This window comes from Manacus vitellinus, unplaced genomic scaffold, assembly GCF_001715985.3.
Source record: "Manacus vitellinus isolate BGI_N305 unplaced genomic scaffold, ASM171598v3 scaffold_11_pilon, whole genome shotgun sequence".
In the NCBI taxonomy this organism is placed as follows: Eukaryota; Metazoa; Chordata; class Aves; order Passeriformes; family Pipridae; genus Manacus; species Manacus vitellinus.
In genome coordinates, this window is record NW_021938895.1 from 17903760 (window position 1) to 17925187 (window position 21428).

General features: G+C 35.4%; 1 protein-coding gene across 2 annotated transcripts in view; it reads left to right on the top strand.

The window, feature by feature from the left end:
• Window positions 1-20744, top strand: part of MYOM2 (myomesin 2) — a 77572-nt gene extending 56828 nt beyond the window's left edge. For both annotated transcript variants that reach the window (XM_018088899.1, XM_018088900.1), the window contains exons 27-38: window positions 2638-2782; window positions 2886-2945; window positions 4413-4480; window positions 8242-8355; window positions 9698-9785; window positions 12808-12846; window positions 13505-13610; window positions 16190-16353; window positions 16688-16724; window positions 16847-16869; window positions 17713-17768; window positions 19672-20744. In XM_018088899.1, the coding sequence (XP_017944388.1) occupies window positions 2638-2782; window positions 2886-2945; window positions 4413-4480; window positions 8242-8355; window positions 9698-9785; window positions 12808-12846; window positions 13505-13610; window positions 16190-16353; window positions 16688-16724; window positions 16847-16869; window positions 17713-17768; window positions 19672-19998 (1227 nt within the window). In that variant the 3' untranslated portion in view covers window positions 19999-20744. The remainder of the gene's footprint in view (window positions 1-2637; window positions 2783-2885; window positions 2946-4412; window positions 4481-8241; window positions 8356-9697; window positions 9786-12807; window positions 12847-13504; window positions 13611-16189; window positions 16354-16687; window positions 16725-16846; window positions 16870-17712; window positions 17769-19671) is intronic.
• The last annotated feature ends 684 nt before the right edge of the window (window positions 20745-21428 follow it).

The following is a 21428-nucleotide window of genomic DNA, read 5'->3' on the forward strand; positions in this document are numbered from 1 at the left end:
AAATGACAATACTTTGTCTTGGCAATATTTGTGGAACAGAATGAGCTATTTTTAGTTTGCATATGTTTTGGAAGTGTTGACAACAGAGAATCTTGAAGTGAAGCTGCATTATTTCACCTCTTTAATTAGTAACCCACAGATGACATTTACGTTTGGAGACTGATGATATTTTTGTGGAAAGTCGCATAAAAGTCTAATATTTATGGTGCCCATAAAATCATTGAACTTCATCTTGCTGCATAATGGCAATAGTTAGAAGCCTAATTGCACTCTAAAACCTGTCTGGAGACTGGGCTACAGTCACTGAACATGTTCAATAGACCATTATGCTGGTGAATTGTGGCCTGATTCTTGGCGTTGGCTGAAGTGATGAATTTTTCCTGCTAGGTCCTAAAAGGGAACGTTTTTGCTAAGATTTCAAAATAAGCTGAAACCAGAATGAACTGAGCCCCATTTACTCAGTTGTCTTTTAAATATTTTAATATTTGGTTTCCTTTATCCAAAAATAAGAGAGTAAAAAAAAAGAAAAAGAAGCTTATAAAGGATCAGAGTAAAACATACATCTTGTTTCCCTCCCCCTCCCCTTCTACTACTGGTAAATTTAAATTTAACATTTGCCCTGAGATCTCATGAAGTAAATGCCAGTGCAGTCCTTGACCTCTGTGGGCAAGAGATTGTAACCTGGAATTTTAATTTGCATTTTTTGATAGTTTGGGTAAGTTTATAAATGCTCTTTTTAACCTACCTGGCCTATCTCATTAACTCTTAAAGATGAACTCTTACATAAGTAGATTTTGTACTTAATTTTCTGATTAGTTCTATCTTGTCTTATTCTTTGATATTTTCCTTTGCACTATGTATCGGAAATCGCGTATCCAAATTATATGAACATTTCTCCCTGTTATTTTCTATAAATATTATACCTCTGATTTTTCCTTCTAAGCCATTTATTTAATAAATTATTATCTCAATCTATCTGTTGATTACTGTTTTGTTAATTCCATATACTTATCTTCATCCTTCATCCTTCACTAAGATTTAGAAGATTTGTATATTTGAGAATACCGGTACTGAATGCTAAACATCTTGACTATGTCTATGCTGTTCTTCCAGACTTGTTATCCATACAAGAGTGAATCTGTTTTTGAGGCTGGCCAAGATGTGTCACTCAAAGCTAAAGCAGATATATCTGTGGTGTCATTCCTACTATTTTTGTATCGGGACTTAGAAGTTCTTCCACTTAAGGAAGGTCCTAGAGAGTTTAATAAGTGGCATTTTTATGAGTGTTTTTTTTGCCTTTCTTCTTTCTTCTCCCTTCCTAAACTTTATCTATCTGTGGCTTTAGTACCATTTTTTACATTTGGAATCCAATAAACAGGTCAATAAAAATATTCTATTTATAAGGCATCATGTCTCCTTTTAACAGTATCTATAATAAATTTATCAGTAATGGGGTCTATAATAATTCACTGCATATAACTCCATCTAGATGGTGACATTTACTGCTTCGTGCCATCACAAATAGAAGTTGGTGTGTAATATCCTTGGCCACACTGGTTACCTAAATGTAATCACCAAGTAACTTCTGTGGGTTATTCTCACTTAGCTTTAGAAATTTGTTAGTTGAGATTCATAAAACATCACTGGTAGTGGGGGACACAATCCTCATGGTTGGAACTCACTGAATAAAAGAGAATATTACTTAGTAAAAAGTGCCTATATCTAAAAGAGTATTTAAAATGTATTTTGCAAGGATTGTTCAATATTTGCTTGTAATTTTGTGTTTCTTGATGATGTCTGCCAATAATTTATCTTTCTGGAATATTTAATAGAAAGCAAACACATAAAGGACACAAACAGTGAAAAGTGCATTTAACTTTGAATTCAAGTCAATATTTGGTATTTTGAGTATTCTGCAAACAGTTTAGTGGGTAGCTATATGTTCTGACAGAATTCTACCACTCTTTTACTGGACTTGGTTCACCCTTTTTGGTTCCCAAAAGCTTTACTGGTTTTGCTCTAGTTACTTTTCTCATGGTCTTTCACTTTGTTGTTCTTTGAAAATCACACCTAACTTTAAATGAGAAAATTGTTATACTCTTCCTAAATAATATTTTTTTTTTTTTAGTGAGAAAATAAGATCCCCTATTGAGCTGCTATGTATGTCTTGGATATTTAGTAGTAATGAATTTTTGGATTTGTTGTGGTGGATTTATTTGAAGACCCACATTTGTGTCAACAAACATAATATTTCCAGTTATTTCTGGACTCTCTTAGGAATAGTACTTCAGCCTAGCAAATCCCCTTGTTGAACTGGAAGCTGTAATGCAGCTAAAGGCTGGCTGTGTAGGTTCTTCTTCAAACATGCATAGTGCCATAAACTATTGTTTTCAAATCCAAACCAGCTGCATTATGATGACTCCAGGATTCAAAATGCAGCTGCACACAGAGATTTGTGTTACCACTGGGATCTTGTTGTACAACAGTAAATACAAGCACACCCCTGTTTCCACAGTTTACAATTAAAAGGACACAGAAAAGCTTGAGTGTGGAGGCAGGAATATGAAACATAATGAATTCGATGGGGATCATAAGTAATTTACACTGTACTAAAAAGTTATTATTTGTTTATTTCAGAGGCATAAAATAAATTGTGACCGTTCAAATGGTATTATAGAAATGATGATGGAAACATTTACAATTGACAATGAAGGTACCTACACAGTACAGATTCAAGATGGAAAGGCCAAGAACCAGTCCTCATTAGTTCTCATTGGAGATGGTATGTTCACTGAAACATTAAAACTTTGATGAAGTGAACTTCAAATATTCTTTGAGTAATTTTGTGACTCACTCATTTTTCATTCACCTCTTCTAAAATTTAGCATTCAAGGCAGTATTGGCTGAGTCTGAGCTCCAACGAAAGGAATTTCTCAGAAAACAAGGTAAGACAGAGTAGATTGGTGACTCTAAGACCGGTTTGCAGCTAATGATTAATCACTGGTGAGTAATAAGTGCTTACAGCTTCCATTCTTCATTAGAAGGTGAGTCCATTGTACAGTTTAAGAAGATGTTTGAACCCTTAGTGGATCTTATTTTCCAGTATTGTCAATTTGTGACAGAACCTTAACTAAGTAGAGAAATAGAGTGGGAGCCTTCAAAAGAGGTTATTTTTGCTCAATATTCATGAGAAGTGTGCCTACTATAGGCTCTGATCCAACCAAACATTTAATCACCTTTAGTTTTAAGCATACAAATTATCTGTTCAATATAATTGACAGAAGAGTAGACAGCCAAGAAAAGTAGCACCACACAAGGAAGATTAAAAACTTGACCATGCGGTTTCTGTCCAGGCAAAATTCCAGGAATTAAATATGTATTGGTTGCATAGTTGTTATTCAGTTGTAGGCTTTGTTATATATTTGTTATCAATATAGTTTGCGGCTGAATGAAAGAATTACTATTGGATACCTAATTCAGAATTCTATCACTGTGAAATCCTTAAAAAATTGAGCTCTAGTTTGTAATTTTCACTTGTAAGCAAATGGCGATAAGGATGAAAGTAATAATGAAAATTAAAAACATTTATTCTAAATAACTTAAGTAAGATTTTCTATAGAACAAATGTAATTTTTTTTTGAGGGCTGTTTGAAATTGATTTAGGAAAGAAATTATACCACTTGCAGCATAAACTCACAAGATCTTTCAGTTTTCAATGATTTAGGTGAAAGCTGGAGTCTTTGCTACTTCCCAGATCTGGATATTGCAATTATGGGCCCTGATCCTGCAGACATTAAAACATTGACATTTACTGAGATGAGTAAACACAATAACTTCAAAAAGAATATGTATGTCAGCAAATTTTCATCAGGATGTATTTCTTTGCAGGATTAGAACCCTAGTGGGGAAAAGAAATATTTCCTGTTTTGCTTGTAATATATAATATATTTTTAAACTTTATGTTATTTGAACAAATAACATCTGGCATGGGATTTTTGCTTTGAGCATTTAATAGGGTGTTTGGATACTTTTGTTTAATCTCCAGTTGCTTTTGCATTAGGTAAATTGTACACTTGTTTGTAGCCACTTTGTTTCTTTCCTCTACCTACTTGGCAATTTGGAACAAACACATCTAGTAAACTAACTTGTCTCACTCACCATTTTACATTTTGGAATACTATATGACATACAAACAGAGATGACACTCAGCTTTCTAAGCTGTAGTGTAGACACCTGGGTCAGCATGATAAAAACTTACTGCAGGATTTTCCTTCAAGTGCATGAGTAGTTCAGGAATTTGCTCTTTTTCTGGTGTAAGGATGTTATAATTGTCATAATTTTTCTTCCTTTCACCAGATCTCTCTGATACTCTTCGTTCTATAACATTGTTTTAAAACAATTTTGTTTCTTAGGTCCTCACTTCTCAGAGTTTTTGTATTGGGAGGTTACAGAGGAGTGTGAAGTTTTGCTTTCTTGTAAGGTAAGGAAGTATACTTGAAATTATTTGTTAGAATATGTTGATTAAAAAATGAAGTAGGAAAATGTGAGGAAAGAGTTAGATATTTTTAAAATTAGAAGTTTCCTAAGAAAACTTTTTTAATTATTTAGAAATTTTTAAAATGAAAATTTCTGACTGACTATTCTTCAGCAAGTGTTCATTAAACAAACAAATAAAAAAAATAGGACATTTCTAAATGTATTATTAGGTGATCCAATTCTTAATAATAATTGTGAGCCATAAAAATAATTTACACAAAATACGTATCCTTTATTGGTCCTTCTTCCTTCCTCAAAAAATAGCCACGTAAAACCAGATCAAAATCTTTCCTTATCATTTTCTGATTTAGAGGTTTCTCTAACAAAGCATCTGTTATTTAATCAACTGTAACCAAATATGCAACAAAGGCTTCTAGAATTAAAGTTATACAGAATGATTTTTTATTATATTTGGCTAATGACTTTTGAATCTTAACTAACGATAATGTGTATTGAATTCAACATAACTTTTGCTATAAACACCTTTATATGCCTTTCTGAACTGATATATTTTCATTTTTGTTGCTCTTCTATTGTGACTAATTAGAGGTCTGAATAACTAAGTTAATTGAATTCAACAGCCATCAAATTCTTCTTCATTCTCTTTTCCTGTAATATGGACTCTTAAATTATTTTTCTCCTCTTCTTTTGAATAACTTTTGGCTTTTAATTAGACTAACTTGAATCATTTATTATGAGCAATTTACATGCACATTTGTGGGATTTTTTTTTCCACTCACTAATTAGGAGACCTTTAACCTCAAGTTATTCCCATCAGAACTGACCGGAGAGGTGAAGCTGCCATTCTGTGTGCCCACATTTTAGGGCTCAACACTCATTAGTTAACATGATACCTTTGCTGGTACTGAGCTGCATAGCTGGAGTACTTTGTAATCTCCACATGCATTTGCCTCAGGCATGAACCCTGCTTATCCTTTCATTTGCATGGGGAATTAAATGTTGCTGAACCAGTTATACTAGTGTTAATTCTCTACAAATTAATCTGAAATTGTCCTTCATTTCATTGACTATTGAGCCTGTTTATACCACTGAAGCTGGGAAAGGCTGAGCATCTGATTATTTGCTTTTCACCAGTGTGCTTTTTCTTTGCAAGGTCAGAACATTTTATGTAAATTAAATCTAGGATATGGGATGTTTGCACACTCATCACTTTAACTATGCTATTGACCTTATAATGTTTGTTGCTGTTAGTATGTGACTGGCCATTAGGTTCACATGATACTGTTGTTTATGGCTGTTTACCTGATATTTGTACACAGGAAGAGTTTGAACAACAAAGCATGGATTTGTCCTTCAAACTTCAGATACCTGACATAAAAGTTTGAAGTGTGGCCATGCTGGGCTATTTCTGTGGTAATAAAAACAATTAAGGAACCATCTCTGCCTCCCCAAGCCATATCACAGCACTTGGCCCAGGTGTCTTCCAGACTCTGTTTAGTACTCCTCTGCAAAAGCTATTGTCAAGGGTGTTTCTACCTCTTGTAAGGGCCTGGGATAATGTGAAGGAAGTACCTGTAAGAGAGGGCATTTTGCCTTGGCTTTCTTAAAGGCATGACATAGGGCAGTTAGGAAACCTCGTCAACTGGAAGCTTGCGTAGGGCGGAGGACTAACTGAATGATCCAGGCCCATAACAATAACAATGAATAAATGTGGATTGTGTTATAAAAGAGTATATCAAATGTTACCTCACATCCCACTTATTTTCTATGTGATTGGACCTGATTGACTTTTAATTGACTTAGTATTTAATTCCAAATTAGCTGGGATGGATGACCACATTCTTCATATTGTAGTCCCTCAATGCCAGTGGGACATGATTGTCCATTTGAATGACAAATTAATGGTGTTTGCTTTTTCCTTTTTACTTTATCTTTATTTTTCTTTATATGCCAGCAACTACTGTTAGTTTTCTTCTAGTAATTCTAAATTTCAGAACATTTAGAAGCTACCTGCTCTTGCATAATTTTGACCCTTATTTGTACTGTGTCTGTTAAAAGCAAGACTTTTGGTGTGTGGCTAAACAGAGAAAAAGTAACTTTTCATAGTAAATGTCAACATGAAGTAACAACAGTACTGCAAATTGCATGTGTCTAAAACTCAGTCTATTTATTGTCAGATTGAGTGCTAACGGTCTTTGATGAAAAATTGTTGAAAAATATTAAAGGCTTGTTCCTTCAGGCTTTGTTCAAATAAAATTACCACTCATGTCATAGGACTACAGGAACACTTTGTAGTCACTGGTAAATGTGAAATGCTGCTCACTTTTCTCAAGCAAGTCATTGCTTTGGGACAGGTTGTGATCTCAAATACTCTGTCAGAGATCCATAGCAACCACAGTGGTAATTAAGCAGCAATAGACGTGATTAATTTGAGCATGTTTCATAGAGATATCTAGGAATCAGTATAGGAGACCCTCCTATTTATTTAGTCACCTCTAAGACTCTGACTCTTAAGAGTCACTTTCATAGAGCTGTTCATCTATGGAATGACTTCTCAAACGTGAAAGGGTTGGAACCTGGCACATATTTTTCCCTCCAAGCAAACCAGTTGAAAACTACTGCAGATCTATATTAACTTCTAGGCTACCCTCTATCCATTTGTTCAGTTTTTTACTTTTTTTTTAAGGAGCCTTTTTAAAGCAACTGCCTGGGGACTGAGAAATATCTTGCCATCTCTGTCCTTCTACCAAAGCCACGCTGACTGGGAATTCAGGCTACACATGAAAATACCAATGCACTTTGTGACTTTTAGAAGGGTATGGGTATAGTGATGTCAAATAAACCACAGTGTTTTTGAAAGTGAGGGAAAAAAATAATATATATATATATTGCCAGGGTTTCTAAAAAGATCTGCTTTTTTAGCTTCTTTAAATTCAAAGTTTGAGGCAATTTATCCAGTGATATTTAAGGCTTATCCAATACACAATTTTTGTTTCAAAATTAGAACAATACTTGAGGTATAGCTGTAGTGTATTTATGCATTGTTTAGATGAGCTGCTGCTACTACAGCAAAATTCTGCCTTTCAGGCATTTGTACTATGTTAAGCCCCTTTGTGTGGGGCAGACTGCAATTTGTAGGATTCCTTGGATCTTTGTACATCCCATAGGACACAGTGAAGTAAGTAAAAAAAAAAGGATTCTTGCTGCAGCCTGTAATTTTGAAGACTCAGATACTCTCGGAATAGTAATTTCAGTTGCTATCTGCAATTTAACCATGAGAGACATTGCTTAGGCAGCTGGGATAAATCTCCAAATTGGCCAAAGACTGTCTAAGATAGGGCCCAAGTTCTGTATTACAGCTCTCTGGAGTCACATGGCAAATACAAAATGATAAAGGAGAGTTCAACAGATCTAATTTCAAAGATGCTTGTCACGGCTATCTCTAGACGAACTACAACCACAGAGCAAGGGTGCAAAACCTTTTAAGGGAAGAGATTGACAGGATTTTCTTTAAGGATTTTACAGGGCTCTGAAGCTGTAAACTGTATACCGTGATGCAAAGAAATACCATAGGACTAAGATTTGCTTAGTAGGACTTGGTTGAAAATGTTTTTTTACTTATCTTTATTTGACACGTGTTATAAAACAATGACTTCCTAAATTGAAAGTACTTGTGTGACTGCCTGCAGTGTGATACCTTTCCTCAGGACATAGACAGGCTTATGTGCCTTTTCTGTTGTACAGGTTGCAAACATTAAGAAGGAGACTGATTTCAAGTGGTATAAGGATGGTTCTGGGGTTGATGTTGAGGAACTGCCTGACCTGCAGAAGGGAGAATGTCACCTCAGTATTCCCAAGGTACAGTATCTCCCACTGATTAGAAATGACAGTTTCTGCTTGACATATTATAGATTTGCCAGGCAAAGCAGTAAACCAGCTATCATGAGTTCTGTGAACAGTTTAAAAAGCCCTCATATTTGCTACCTTTCAATTAGCTGGTGAATAACTAATGCTTGTAAAACGTATCTATTTTTGTTATCAGCTCAGACAGTTCATGGTTAAGTTGCTTCAGAGTCCTTAGGTGAACTCTATCTTGTTCTTTCTTATTGCTCCTTAATTTTTCAATTTGTTCAAGCACCTCATTTTTGACAGTGTTTCAGTTTTATTGCCTGAAATGAATAAGTTTGAAGTATATTGCTTCTTAAAATTTATCTTTATGCAAACAGGATAACCCAGTTTGTGTCTGAAACCTTAGCTTACATAGCCACTGCCTTTGTCAAGTGACAAAACCTCTGCAGACTGAAATTTTCTGCTTTCAGCATAATGTTCATTCCACCTAATTGATTTAATAATTTTATTTAATGGCTTCATATTCTTCTAATTTCCTTCCTTCATTTCACTTGCAAGAAGATACTGACTTTCCAGTGGCTTCATTTTTCTTGAGTAAACTTTGTTTTGGGGAGAGTGGTTTCTGCTTGTCTTGGATTGCTCCTGTCATTCAATATGTTACTTGTGCTATGGTTTACTTGCTTGTGGATTTGTGTAAGTCCAAGAATTAAGTAATCTCCAATATATAACTGTTTATATATTTTCCTTCACGTTTTACAATAAACTAAAATAAAAACATCAAAACCCCTGACTGCCTTTAATGCAGTATCACTGTGGTAGATTTTAGAATGAAAACTCTCCAAGAGTAATGAATTAATTATTTACTTAGCATAGATATAATTTGATTACATTTGCTGTTTGAATGAAAGCAGCATGAATGAGTTGATATTTGGACAATTATAAGATATAGATCTGTTGTTATTGTTTACATAATTTAAAAAAGTATTCATTTTGGTAGAAGAAAAATTACATTTCTGAAGTTTGTGTGGGTTGAAGTCATGCTCTGTTACATTTTACTATGCTGTTTGTAATTTCTACTGACCATTATCAATCCTGGTTGTCATTTTGGAACCAAAAAACCCAACATGGTTTCTTGAGGAAATTGAAAAGAAATCTGAATATGTTTTAGGTTTAAGAACTAAATACAGCAACATAAAAAAAAGCATGAGCAGGTTTCCATCTCATCTCTCTAAGATTATTTATCCAGAAGGCAGTAAAATGTGTGTTGTTTTACTAAGAAAATTATGCAAGACTGAGCAAATCTAGTACTACTATCAAGTTTGTCAGTAAACATTTTGTGTTTTCCCCGTAGCTGTCTCGCAAAGATGAAGGAGTTTATAAGGCAACACTATCAGATGATAGAGGTCATGATGTATCTTCTCTTGAATTGTCAGGAAAAGGTAATATTCAATTTACTATAATGATCTCCACATGTTTTCAAGACCTATCCTTGAAAATGCCATGTTAACAAATTTTTTTTGTGTTCTTTGCATTTAATTTCTCTTTTTAAGTTACAGAGACCTGAACTGCAGATCATCAGTCTAGGAGGGGTGACACTGGGCATTGTAGTGATTAATCTCTAGCACTCTGACAGGCAAGAGATGAAGTATGTTTCTAATCAGAAAAACACTCTATTTTATGTGCGATAGCTCTCTCAAATTTGTTAAGCTTTAGTACCTACAAAAAACCCTAAGGCAACAAAGTGCTGAATATGTTGATGTGGGACTGTCAATGGGGAATGAGAGTGATTTTGATTCTAAAATCATAAAGCTGTTTTGTGGGTTTATGTCAGCTGGCAACTCTGCCCCATGCAGCCTCTCACTCACTCACCTTCAGTGAGATGGGGGAGAGAACTGGAAGGGGAAAAGTGAGAGAACTCCTGGGTTGAGCTAAAGACAGTTTAATAAGTAAAGCAAAAGCTGTGTATGCAGGCAAACAAAACAAGGACTGCTTCCCATAGGCAGGCAGGTGTTCAGGCATTGTCGCTAAAGCTGGGCTCCATTACACGTAACGGTGACTTGGGAAGAAAAATGGCATCACTCCGAATGTTCCCCACTTTGTTCCTCTTCCCCCAGCTTTATATACGGAATTTAATGTCATATGGTATGAAATATCCCTTGGATCAGTTGGGGTCAGCTGTCTTGGCTGTGTCCCCTTCTGAGTTCTTATGCACCCCCAGCCTCCTCCTGGTGAGGCAGTCTGAGGAGAAGAAATGAAAGGCTTTCACACTGTGCAAGCACCGCTCAGCAATTGCTGAAACATCCCTGTGTTATCAATACTGGTTTAGTTACTAATCCAAACAGCACAGTACAAGCTCCTATGATGAAAATTAACTCTATCCCAGCCAAAACCAGTACAATTTCCACCCATTATTCCATACCTTTTATGTCGTGCTCCGGTCCCACACTACGTATTGTGTTCTCATTAATCAACTTCTCCCTTCCTGCCCTTTGATATACAGACAGATATCATTCCCTTAGTCTATGGATTTGTGTGTGCATGTGTGTGTATCCTGATCACTGGAATAAGCAAAAGATACAGTAGGGCTCCATCATGTGGTCAGGGCTTCCAGTGACTATACTTCAGGTATGGGAAAACTATGCTGTTTGGAAATGTGCAGTGAAACACCTATTTAGAACACTCACAGTATCACAATATCCTGGACGTCTGTGAGTCCAGGAGGCTTTGAAAATGTCAACCAGCAAAAACAAACAATGGGTCTCCTAAATGGTGGAAACAGAAAGGATAAACAGGGAAGTTTAGCGTGAGTGGGGAAGACTGCATATTGTGTGGGGCAGGTAACTTCAAGCTCAATGTGCACTACATTCAAGTGAAGATAAATGCAAATAAGAGTAAGAGAATCTAGTCTAAAATGCACCCACGATGGACATTTAAAAAAGGTTTTGTATGATATCAGACATCATATTGATATACTGTAATTCTATGTATATTTAATTTTTTTAATGTAAAAAAAAGATTAGCTCGGTAGGATAGAGCATGATGCTAATAATGTCAAAGTTGTGAGTTTGATCCCTGTAGGGGCCATTCACTTAAGGTTTGGACTTGATGATATCTGTGGGTCCCTTCCAACTCAGAATATATTCAGTGATTCTGAGTCTATAGCAAAGACTGATCTGTTGCCAGCATGAGTGAATTTTACTTGACTTTGGTAGAAAGAGCTTGCCTAGATTTCTTTGCTTAGATCCCAGCAACCAGGCCTAAGTGAACCTGGATTCATCCCATCTGCATGTAGGCATTTGACCTAAATAATGAATGTATTTTCAGGCTCCCAATAGAAGAAGAAAGACATGTTAAAAAATTAACTCAGTTTGCCAAAGATCTTAACATTCTTTTTCAGCAGATCGAGGAACTACCTGAAATAAGAGGAAAAGATGAATATCAGGCTGGATTATTAGGGTGTTTTTTGCCATAAAATGCTGTATTATCAGTTGATAATCTCCCAGGCATTTTTCCTCTGCATAAATTCTTTGCCCATTAATCTAATTGATGTAATTAATTCTTTCAGAAAAAATAAAAAAACAAATCTCATTTAAACAGTATGCTTAGCATAACCCTGCCTTCTCAGACACCCATAATGTAATGTGTATGTAGTATGAAATTCATGTCCTCATGTCAACGTGTCAGTAGAAGCACACTGGAGATTGCAAAGAGTTTTGGAACTAAATCACGATTTATTTTAACAGACAAAAATGTGTATATACAGATCAATATAGAACAAATATATAAGTAGTATTTTCTGAACTCCATACATTTCTTTATCTTCCTTATTCGTAAAAATTCCTCAGCCTAGAATATGCATTCTTCAGTCTTGACTATACATTCTTCAGATTATGGTGTGTCTTTCTCTTTTCCGTCTTACATACTGTCACTGAATGTGATTCCTCTGCTATGAAAGACTTCCCCACTTTTCTACACTTGTCTCCAGGGTTCTCTCCTGCACACCCGTCAGCTCTGTGATATTTCAAAAGCTTGATATGATACCTAGTTTATTTCACCTGTTGTTAAAGGACTTTGCATTTGTCAAATGCCATCATAAAGGGAGCAGGTGAAACCTGTTTCACCTAGAATGGGATAATTCATTTTTCCCCCGCACTTTTCTTTCAGTGTGAACTACCCAGTTTTAATGATTCTTTTTTTCCTGGCCTAAGGGGTACAGAGACAAAGATTTGGCAGCAGACAGTTGACTCTACAAAAGGCAGAGATACTGAGTGACACAGCACAGAATTTACATGCTGTACACAGTTTCCAATTTGTGCTGCACACCTGTTGCAATTTTAATGGTTTTCTTTGCTTAAGGATATGAAGATTTCCCATACTACTTTAATTATACCGAACATAACAAAGCTATATTCTGATTGAATTTGATGGTATATTTTCTTCTTTTTCTTTTCCTCTCTGCAGTTTATGATGATATAATTCTGGCATTGAGCGAAGCAAGTGGTAAGTAAATGCTGCCTTGAATTTTCATGTAGGCTTTTTGTGTTGAAGTCATCTGAGGCAGAGGCAGAATGTTTTTATTTTAAGTAGTAAATCTGTGAGAGTCATGATGGTTATATTATTAAGGACATGCTATTAAGTTTCTGAATAGGCAGTTGACCTTGCTAATGGACACTATTAAAAGGGAACAAAGTATTATTCCACCTGACTTGTTTGGTTTAGATACTGTGAAAGTGTTGCAGCAATAATTTTCTACCTAATTCCCATTAGTAAGTAACCTTAATATAGAGAGAATGAGACTGATCGTGTTCCCAGTGAGAAGCTGGAAATCATTTTACTGAAAGAACAGGGTTTGCACAAGTATAAAATTTTTATGCAATTAAAATAATCACACTACACAATTATATGACTAGATTATTATTACTTCACATTGGGTCTTGCTATTCATAATGCCTTTATATGACAATAAAACCATAAATTCATACTGAACTTTCACCTCATATAAATCAGCAGATGTCCCTTGAGAGGTATGACAGTTGTCTCTGTGGTAGTTGAGAATCATGGCCCAGATCCTGGCAGTACAAATAGTCCATTAGACTGTTTCCTCCTTTTCATTCCACTATCTCTTCTGTTTGATCCACATATATTCTATCATGTGTAGGTAAGTCAGCCTCTCCACTGAAGATCCTTTGCAATGAGGAAGGAATAAGGCTCCAGTGTTTCTTGAAATACTACAATGAGGAAATGAAAGTCAGCTGGTGTCACAGGTAGATAAGAATTTTTTTCAATTTTATTTGAGAAAAAATGCTGTCTTTATGATTCACTATTTATTATTCCTTGGCATTATTTAGTAACTGGACCACATTAATCAATTTCTCTTTCCAGCACATTATATTCTTTTTTAACATGGATAGTACATTTGATAAAAGAAATATTAACAGACTTGTCCAACAACAATCAAGAGGGTTGTAACAGACAGGAAAAAGGTATCTACAGTATTGTGTTCTCTTATTCAACATGAGACTGTTTGTCTTTCATTGGTTGACTAAAAGATAGCAAAATATTTGGGCATAGTTTCCTTTTTAGGGCTGCTCTTTTCTTAAAGTGAATAAAACTCTCCTCCAGTACTAGGTGAATACCAAGGATCTGCTCTCATGGTGTAATAAAAGCCTGTATTAAGAAATTATTTTTTTTCAAACTGATACAGTCATAAGTAGTCCAAAATATTTTAATGTTGATAGTCCTCTCTGAAAAATTATTCAATGGGGTACACAATACTTTAAGTATAGTCCTCAGAGATAAGAATATAGCCAAAAAGGAGCTGTAAAGTTCCTTACAGTTTTCCACTCTCAATCTTCACATTAATCTTTGACTTTGGAGACAGTCTAATCATCTACACATCGACACATTTAAACTGTGCATTTACAGTTAAATTTGTGTCCACATGTTTCACTATATCAGGTCCTTGCTTGTTTGAAGCTGCAGGTAATGTTTGAAAGGATTTTAAAACTTCAGGTGATTTCAACTATCATATTCTTCTATGGCCTACATAGATGACATACAGTGAAATGCTCTGACTTGGACAGGAAAGGCTGGTTTATCAGTATGGTATCCTAGATTTGCAATGTTGTCCAGCCCTTGCTTTCTATGTGGACAGGAACAAAAAGTGTCAATGATTATCAGGTTCAAGGAGCTGAAGAATACTTTTGCAGGGATGTGAAACTGTATTTATACCTCAAGCTTTTTATTTATTAAGTTCTATTCCTTCTTTCATAAGTATGATACTAATATGATGGAAAGGAAAAGAAAAAAAAAATTTGCCTCTACCTTTTACTATATCTGCTTGAATTTTAAAAGTGACTTAGTCCATTCCACCATCTATTTCATAGAAATATAAAACTAATGTGGCCAATATGGAAATATCAGTGTGTGTATTTATATTTACATAGACTCCCTCTCTTCCCCAAATATTTCAGATTTTATATTGTCTTACTCCTAGATTTTCTTGAAGATCATTGAACACAGATTCTGAACAAATAGAATTTAAATTCTTCAGTGAATGCAATGATTATAATCAGAGCTGTTAAAGCTAAAACAAAGACTAAACCAACTAACCAACCTTTCTCAGCCTCTCCAAACTTCCCTGCTCCTTTAAATGTAATTTTAGCAAATTTTTTCCTGGAAAAATTGAAAGGCTACAAGAACCATGATTTTTTTTTTCATGGGAATTTCTGACTAGCTTTGAATTACTCACTGTCTTGCACAGCAGAGAATACAATAAAAATCCCCGAGCTAGGATGCGTCATCCACTCGTGGCATACTGGGGAATGTTATATGCGATATTTTCTAATATATAGCAGTTTCTATCCAGGAATCTAATTTGATAGGCTGAACTCAATGTAGTTGTCTTACAGAAAGGGAAATCATAAAAATACCTTTTTCCCATCAAAGTGACTCTCTCTAGCTATGAATCCAAATCAGCTCTGTCTGGGCAAATAAAATGGATGATCAAGGAGAAGCTAAAACTGAATTCATCTTTTAAAAATTCCAGCTAAAAATGTTTGGGGAGGAAGAATGAAAAGAAGTATTTCTTTAGTTAATGAGTGAAAGAGGAAAGTTTCTCTTTAAGCCATTGAAAGGGGTTTGGTTTTCATGCTCTCATTAAGTATTGTGTTCTGTTTCACTCTTCATGACAGATTGTGAATCAGAAGACCCCCTGATCTGAATCCATAGGGCATTTCTTTTATTCTTAACTAGGAAGTGATGATAAGTCAATATAATGCCACTGTTTTTAAAGAGCTTTTTATTACTTATCAAGAGTTAAGAAATTTTCTTGTCTTGTTTTTAAAGACCCAAAGGTATATTCTGACTTATGTAAGAGGAATTCTAGACAAATCTTTTATTCTTTTTTTTTAATCAAGTTTTTGAAGTTATTGTAAGACAAAAGATGTTTTTCCATTATCAGAAAAGGTGATCTGCCTCAGGTTTGCTCTTCTGATCTATTCTATGTTATTGTGTATGAAGTGTACAGAACTCTAAACATTTTCACATAGAGTCATGTATGTCCATTTAGATGTAAAAACAGCTGTGTATGTGGAGAGAAGCAGAATGAGAAGAGGGTGAACAAATAAATCTTTGAAATGAGAACTCAAGCTAATGGTTTCAAAGTGTTTCCTGCCCCCAGTAGGAAGCAAAGAGTCTTCTGGGAAATTTCTCCCATTAGTTACAATCTACCTGTAGTTCTGGAATAGTATGTTATCCTTTGTAACTTTTTATAGGTGATTTCCTATGGCGAATATACAGGAAAAGAACGTTTAAACTCATCTCTATTCTTCTTTTTTTCCAGGGAATCTAAGATTTCTTCTGGTGAAAAGATGAAGATTGGAGGTGGAGAGGATATTGCATGGCTGCAGATACAGGAACCCACAGAAAAGGATAAGGGAAACTACACCTTTGAAATCTTTGGTGTCAAGGAATCCCACAAAAGGACACTTGATCTGTCTGGACAAGGTATATTTATAATGTCAGATTTATATGGTGCCTTTTCATAGATTATGCAGATTTTACTGGCAGTAGTCAGAGGAATGACATTAAAAACAGATAGTTTTTGATCAGAACCAGTTGTAGTTCAGTCTTATAAATGTTAGGATCTTTTTAGTCTTGTATCTGGTTTCAGCATCAGTTGTATTGGGTTTCAGGGACCTAGTTTTCCCATTGCACTACTGTGTCACTCTGTATGGGTTTTAAGAGAGCTGTAACATGGGCATGTGTTTAAAAGTTTGTACTGAGCCCCAAGTGCTAGTTATGTTGATAGACGATAACCCTCTCAATTGTTTTGTTACAGCTTTTGATGATGCACTTGCAGAATTCCAGCGACTCAAGTAAGTGCTACATCTTTTGCATTTTAATGCTGCAACAACAGCGTCTTTACTTACAAAAAATATTTCATTACTAATTTCATCAGTAACATTATATATTTCTCTTTCTTCCTCAAAAACTTTAGGGCAGCTGCTTTTGCTGAGAAGAGTAAGTTTATTTTACATTATATCATAGGTGTTCTATGATGTAGTCTACTGTTCTTTTTAAGGCATCCGTCATGATATGCTGTCACAACTTACTGAGTTCTGTGACTGTAGAAATCCTCTACTAGCACAAAATACTGCAATAGCAACAGTAATTTGTGGATTTAGTTGTCTTCAATTCCAATGGAAACCCACTGAAAGCTTTGCATATTTTGCAAGTCTCCACTGTATCTTCCTGCATCTGCAGAGATTTGATGAAATGTGATTTGTGTGTCACACAAGGAGGTGTTGACTCTGAAAGCTGCTGATAATACTGAATATTGGTAACTATCTATTAAGTAAAAAATTGCCTGCTGATACCTATTGTGCATTACTTGCTGAGACCTAGATAGTGGGGAAGCTTGTTACTGATAGGGACTGTAGGAGTGCTGGAAATGATATCAATTCCCCTGATAATGACAGGATGCTTCTGCCCACAAAGACAGCGGCAGAACAAATTTTCCTTAGATCTTAGATACCACCAAGATGCTAAAAGCATCCTCCTTGCTTTGCTCTGGGCCCAAAGCACAAACTGTCAAGGTCAGCAGTAGCTTCAAGGTTGTTACATGTGTAAGTTTAGAATGGTATAGCACAATCTCTGCTAAAAAAAATAAATCTGTGGGGATCTTACAATACATAAAACCCCCACCACAAAATAACACAAAAGTTGTATTATGTTTTTTGGAAGATAACTCAAAAAAAAAAGGCAAAAAAAAGCTGTGACGCACTAAGTTGTAAAATCATTAAAAAATTAGTATTTTTGAGGGCTAAACTTCTCACAGTCCTCATATTTTTCTTTAACTCCTAGATCGTGGTAAAGTCATTGGTGGTTTGCCTGATGTCGTTACTATAATGGATGGGAAGGTAAGGACAGTTTTTGTCAATGAGTCGATGTTGAGTGGTGGGAGGTTTACTTTGATGGCAAAAGGGGAGGGAATGCAGCTGATTTTATAGAAGCTGAAAGCAGTAGGACAGTAATTTGATTTTAGGTCAGATCTAAAATTTAATAGATTACAACAGATCCAAATTATCTAAAATTATTGTGGAATATATCTGTTCTCTGCTAAGTTTTTAATATTAACTTATTAAGTCTTGATTAATTATTATGAGTTAATTAGTAATTGCTCTTAAATGAGGTAAATTTTCAAAGCAATAGTAATTAAATATTGTCCATGTTACAGAAAGGACAGAAAAAATTAAACTCGCACTAGTAGATAGTAGGTTATTTTCCCAAAATTTTATTTTTACATTTGTATCATTACTCCTTTAAATATTTTATAGTAAGGCTGATTCCTATATGATATTAATTAACTTTACCTCCTACATGATACTATTTCTTCAAAAATATTCACAGATTTAGCTTGTCACTAGGTTGTACCCTGAGTGTGTAAATCTTCCTTCAACATTCTTTCTGACTTTGGAGGCATGTAGTATGCAAGACTTCCTTCTATTAGTGAACATATGGTGGTTTTGATCACTTAAAATTTCTTCCTGTTTTATTTTTACTCTGAATTATATCACACCTATTCAGTCATCACCAGTCAAGAAAAACATTGCTCAAAGCATGCACATGTGAACTCAGGTGGAATTTCTCAGCTCCCTCAGGATTTGGTGAAGCCTGAAGGGGAATATGGAGGGAATATAAGGAAGAGTTCTGGTAGAAATTATTAGTTTTGAGTTGTTGTGCATTTTTGTTTGTTTATTTTTTTGGTTTTTTTCTAACACAATGTTGCATATGTGAAATTCTTAAGGTGACTTAATTATCTAGGGTAGAATTTTGAGCAGAATGAGTTTCCAGCAAAAATGGACAAAGTAGGCACTAAAGTAATCAGTGCAACTTCTTAAATGATTCTTTCATTTGTTATGTGATCACTATACCTAAGTACATGAAGTTTACATACATATCCAGAGGGGTGGTCAAAAAGGGTTTGAGCAGTAAACCTATAAAAATTCGGAAGATTGACCATGAAAATTTTATGACCTCCTTCAACCTCAGTTCAGTCTTTGAAAAATACCTAAGCTACCAGAAATATCTATTAAGTAATTTTGGCTATTTTCTGAATATGCTGTACATACATGTAACACATGGTAAGGTTGGATAGGACTTTGAACAACCCTATGTAGTGGAATGTGTCCCTGCCTGTAGAGTGTTTCCCTCCCATGGCAAGGGGATTGGAACTAGATGATCTTTAAGGTCCCTTCCAACCCAGACCATTCTATGATTATAAGAGCACTTTACCAACATTTATGTATTATTTATTCTTCATGAAATGTTTCCTCTTACTAGTCAACAGTGCCTGGAATCGATGTCCAGTGATTCATGTTATATATTCTATTTTTAAGCAATTTTTTTTTTAAATAATCTCAAGCAATAACCTCGGGAGGCTTTGGTCAGAAAAGATTTGCTTAGTCTTGCTCCCTGTTGTGTACAGGGAAGCTTTAAGGATGTTTTTAAAGCTATCGTTGCCTGAACCTCATGTCAGACTAATAGGTTGTCAGGAGTCTCCTGCAAGCAGGACTGCAATGACTGTCCAACTTACCATCTTCAGATACTTTAACCCTGAGGCTAGTACTGTATCACAGTCACTGGTGAGATGATGGAAAGTCTGAATCAAGGAAAAAAGAAATATTAGGAACATTACTTTCAGTCTTCAAGAACATGATACCATGTTATAGTTTAATTAAATAGAAATAAAAAGTGTCTGAATATTCTGGTTAGACAATCTGACTGACTGATCTCAAAATTACTTCTGTTTTCTTCTCTCAGACACTGAATCTGACCTGCACTGTATTTGGAAATCCTGACCCTGAAGTTATTTGGTTCAAGAATGACAAGGCCTTTGAAATTGATGAGCACTATTCATTTAAACTGGAACAAGGGAAATATGCCAGTTTAACAATCAAGGGAGTGACCTCAGAAGACTCAGGCAAATACAGCATCCATGTCAAAAACAAATATGGTGGGGAAACAGTGGATGTCACTGTAAGTGTGTACAGACATGGTGAAAAAATGCCTGAAATTAAACCTGGCCAACTTGCTAAACCCAGGCCAATACCACCATCAGAAGAAGTCCTCAAACCTGAGGACGAGTGAAAATCTAATAACAAGTGAAGCTTGCCACTGTGTTTGACAAACCAAATGGAATACATGAGCTGTAGTTGAGCTATTCCCACACAGAATTCATTGGTAATGTCCAAAGGGAAACTGAGCTTTTAAGAGTTTGCTTTAGGGGGGTAGCTGTGCTATGGTGCTGTATGCATCTGCAGCAATCTCATTTTTGAATACATGTAATAGTCTGGGACTTGCAAATAACAAAAAGCCAAATTCCTACCAGAGGTTCCCATATGCAATGGCAAGTTTCACAAACCTACAAACTTACAGTAAACCTCCATTTTCACACTTCTCAACCATTTGCAAAGCAACTCAGCAACCCTCTGAGAACAAATGTGCCATTAGTAAAGGTAGTTAACTGCAGTTAGATAGATATTCAGAGATGGTCCCTTTGACTTTGAAACCTCTGGTCTCGTAAGTCTAGTGAATAGTCTTCATTTAGTAGTGCTACTGTTGTTCTATCAATAGTGTGACTTTGGTAGACTTTTACAGATGTTCACTGTCTACTCACTCAACCATAGGTCACATGGTTGTATTTTGTTTTTCTTGCTTTGTGCTAATAAAACTTTAAAAGTCGCCTTTACTACTCACTGATCTGAAACACACCTAACTAGTTCTGTTTATTCTTTTTCATTGTTTAATTATTACTTATTGATCAATTTCACAGCTGGTAGCATGAAGACTATTGACTTTCAATAAAGAATGCAAAATATGGTTAATCACAGTCACTTGGTGGCACTTGCGACATTAATTTTACTTTTTACTATACAGATCAAGCTTAAACTGATACTGAAAGATATGTATACAACTCAGTCATTCCAGATAATTATGTCTTTGATTCTCCTCTAACTAAAAAAACCAAGAGAACTCTTCTGTGTTTTCTGCTAGGCAAAAATTTCAATATATGCTTATCATGAAAAGTTCAAATAAGATGGAATTCAGTGCAATTGCTTACCTGTCTGTCATGCAATACATGATTGAGTGTCTGCAGTTATGGCTTTTTGCAGATCAGGCTCCCTGTTCAATAAAAGTCCACTTATCTACCTAGATGAAACTTTGTTATTTGCTAAGAAGCTTCCAGCAAACAGTTGTAATAGTAACAGTAGTGATGCAAACATATTGAATGTAGCCCTCCTCTCTCGTGACTTCTCCCTGTCTCTAGGATAAATGAGAGGAAAAGGGAGCATTGTGGGAGACAGGGGAGCTTGAATGAGAGTAGCATGGAGAAATGGTGCTCTGCAAAATCTTCATTGGAGAAATTGGATGAAAATGTTTGGCACAAGTATTGGTTCTGTAATTTGTATTTGGGGTCATGACTGAAAGCTGGTGCTGAGTCTCAGCTTCCGAATTTAAGTGTGGGAAATACAGCTCTGAATTCCACCCTCTCTCCGCAGCAAACTGAAAAACCCCAG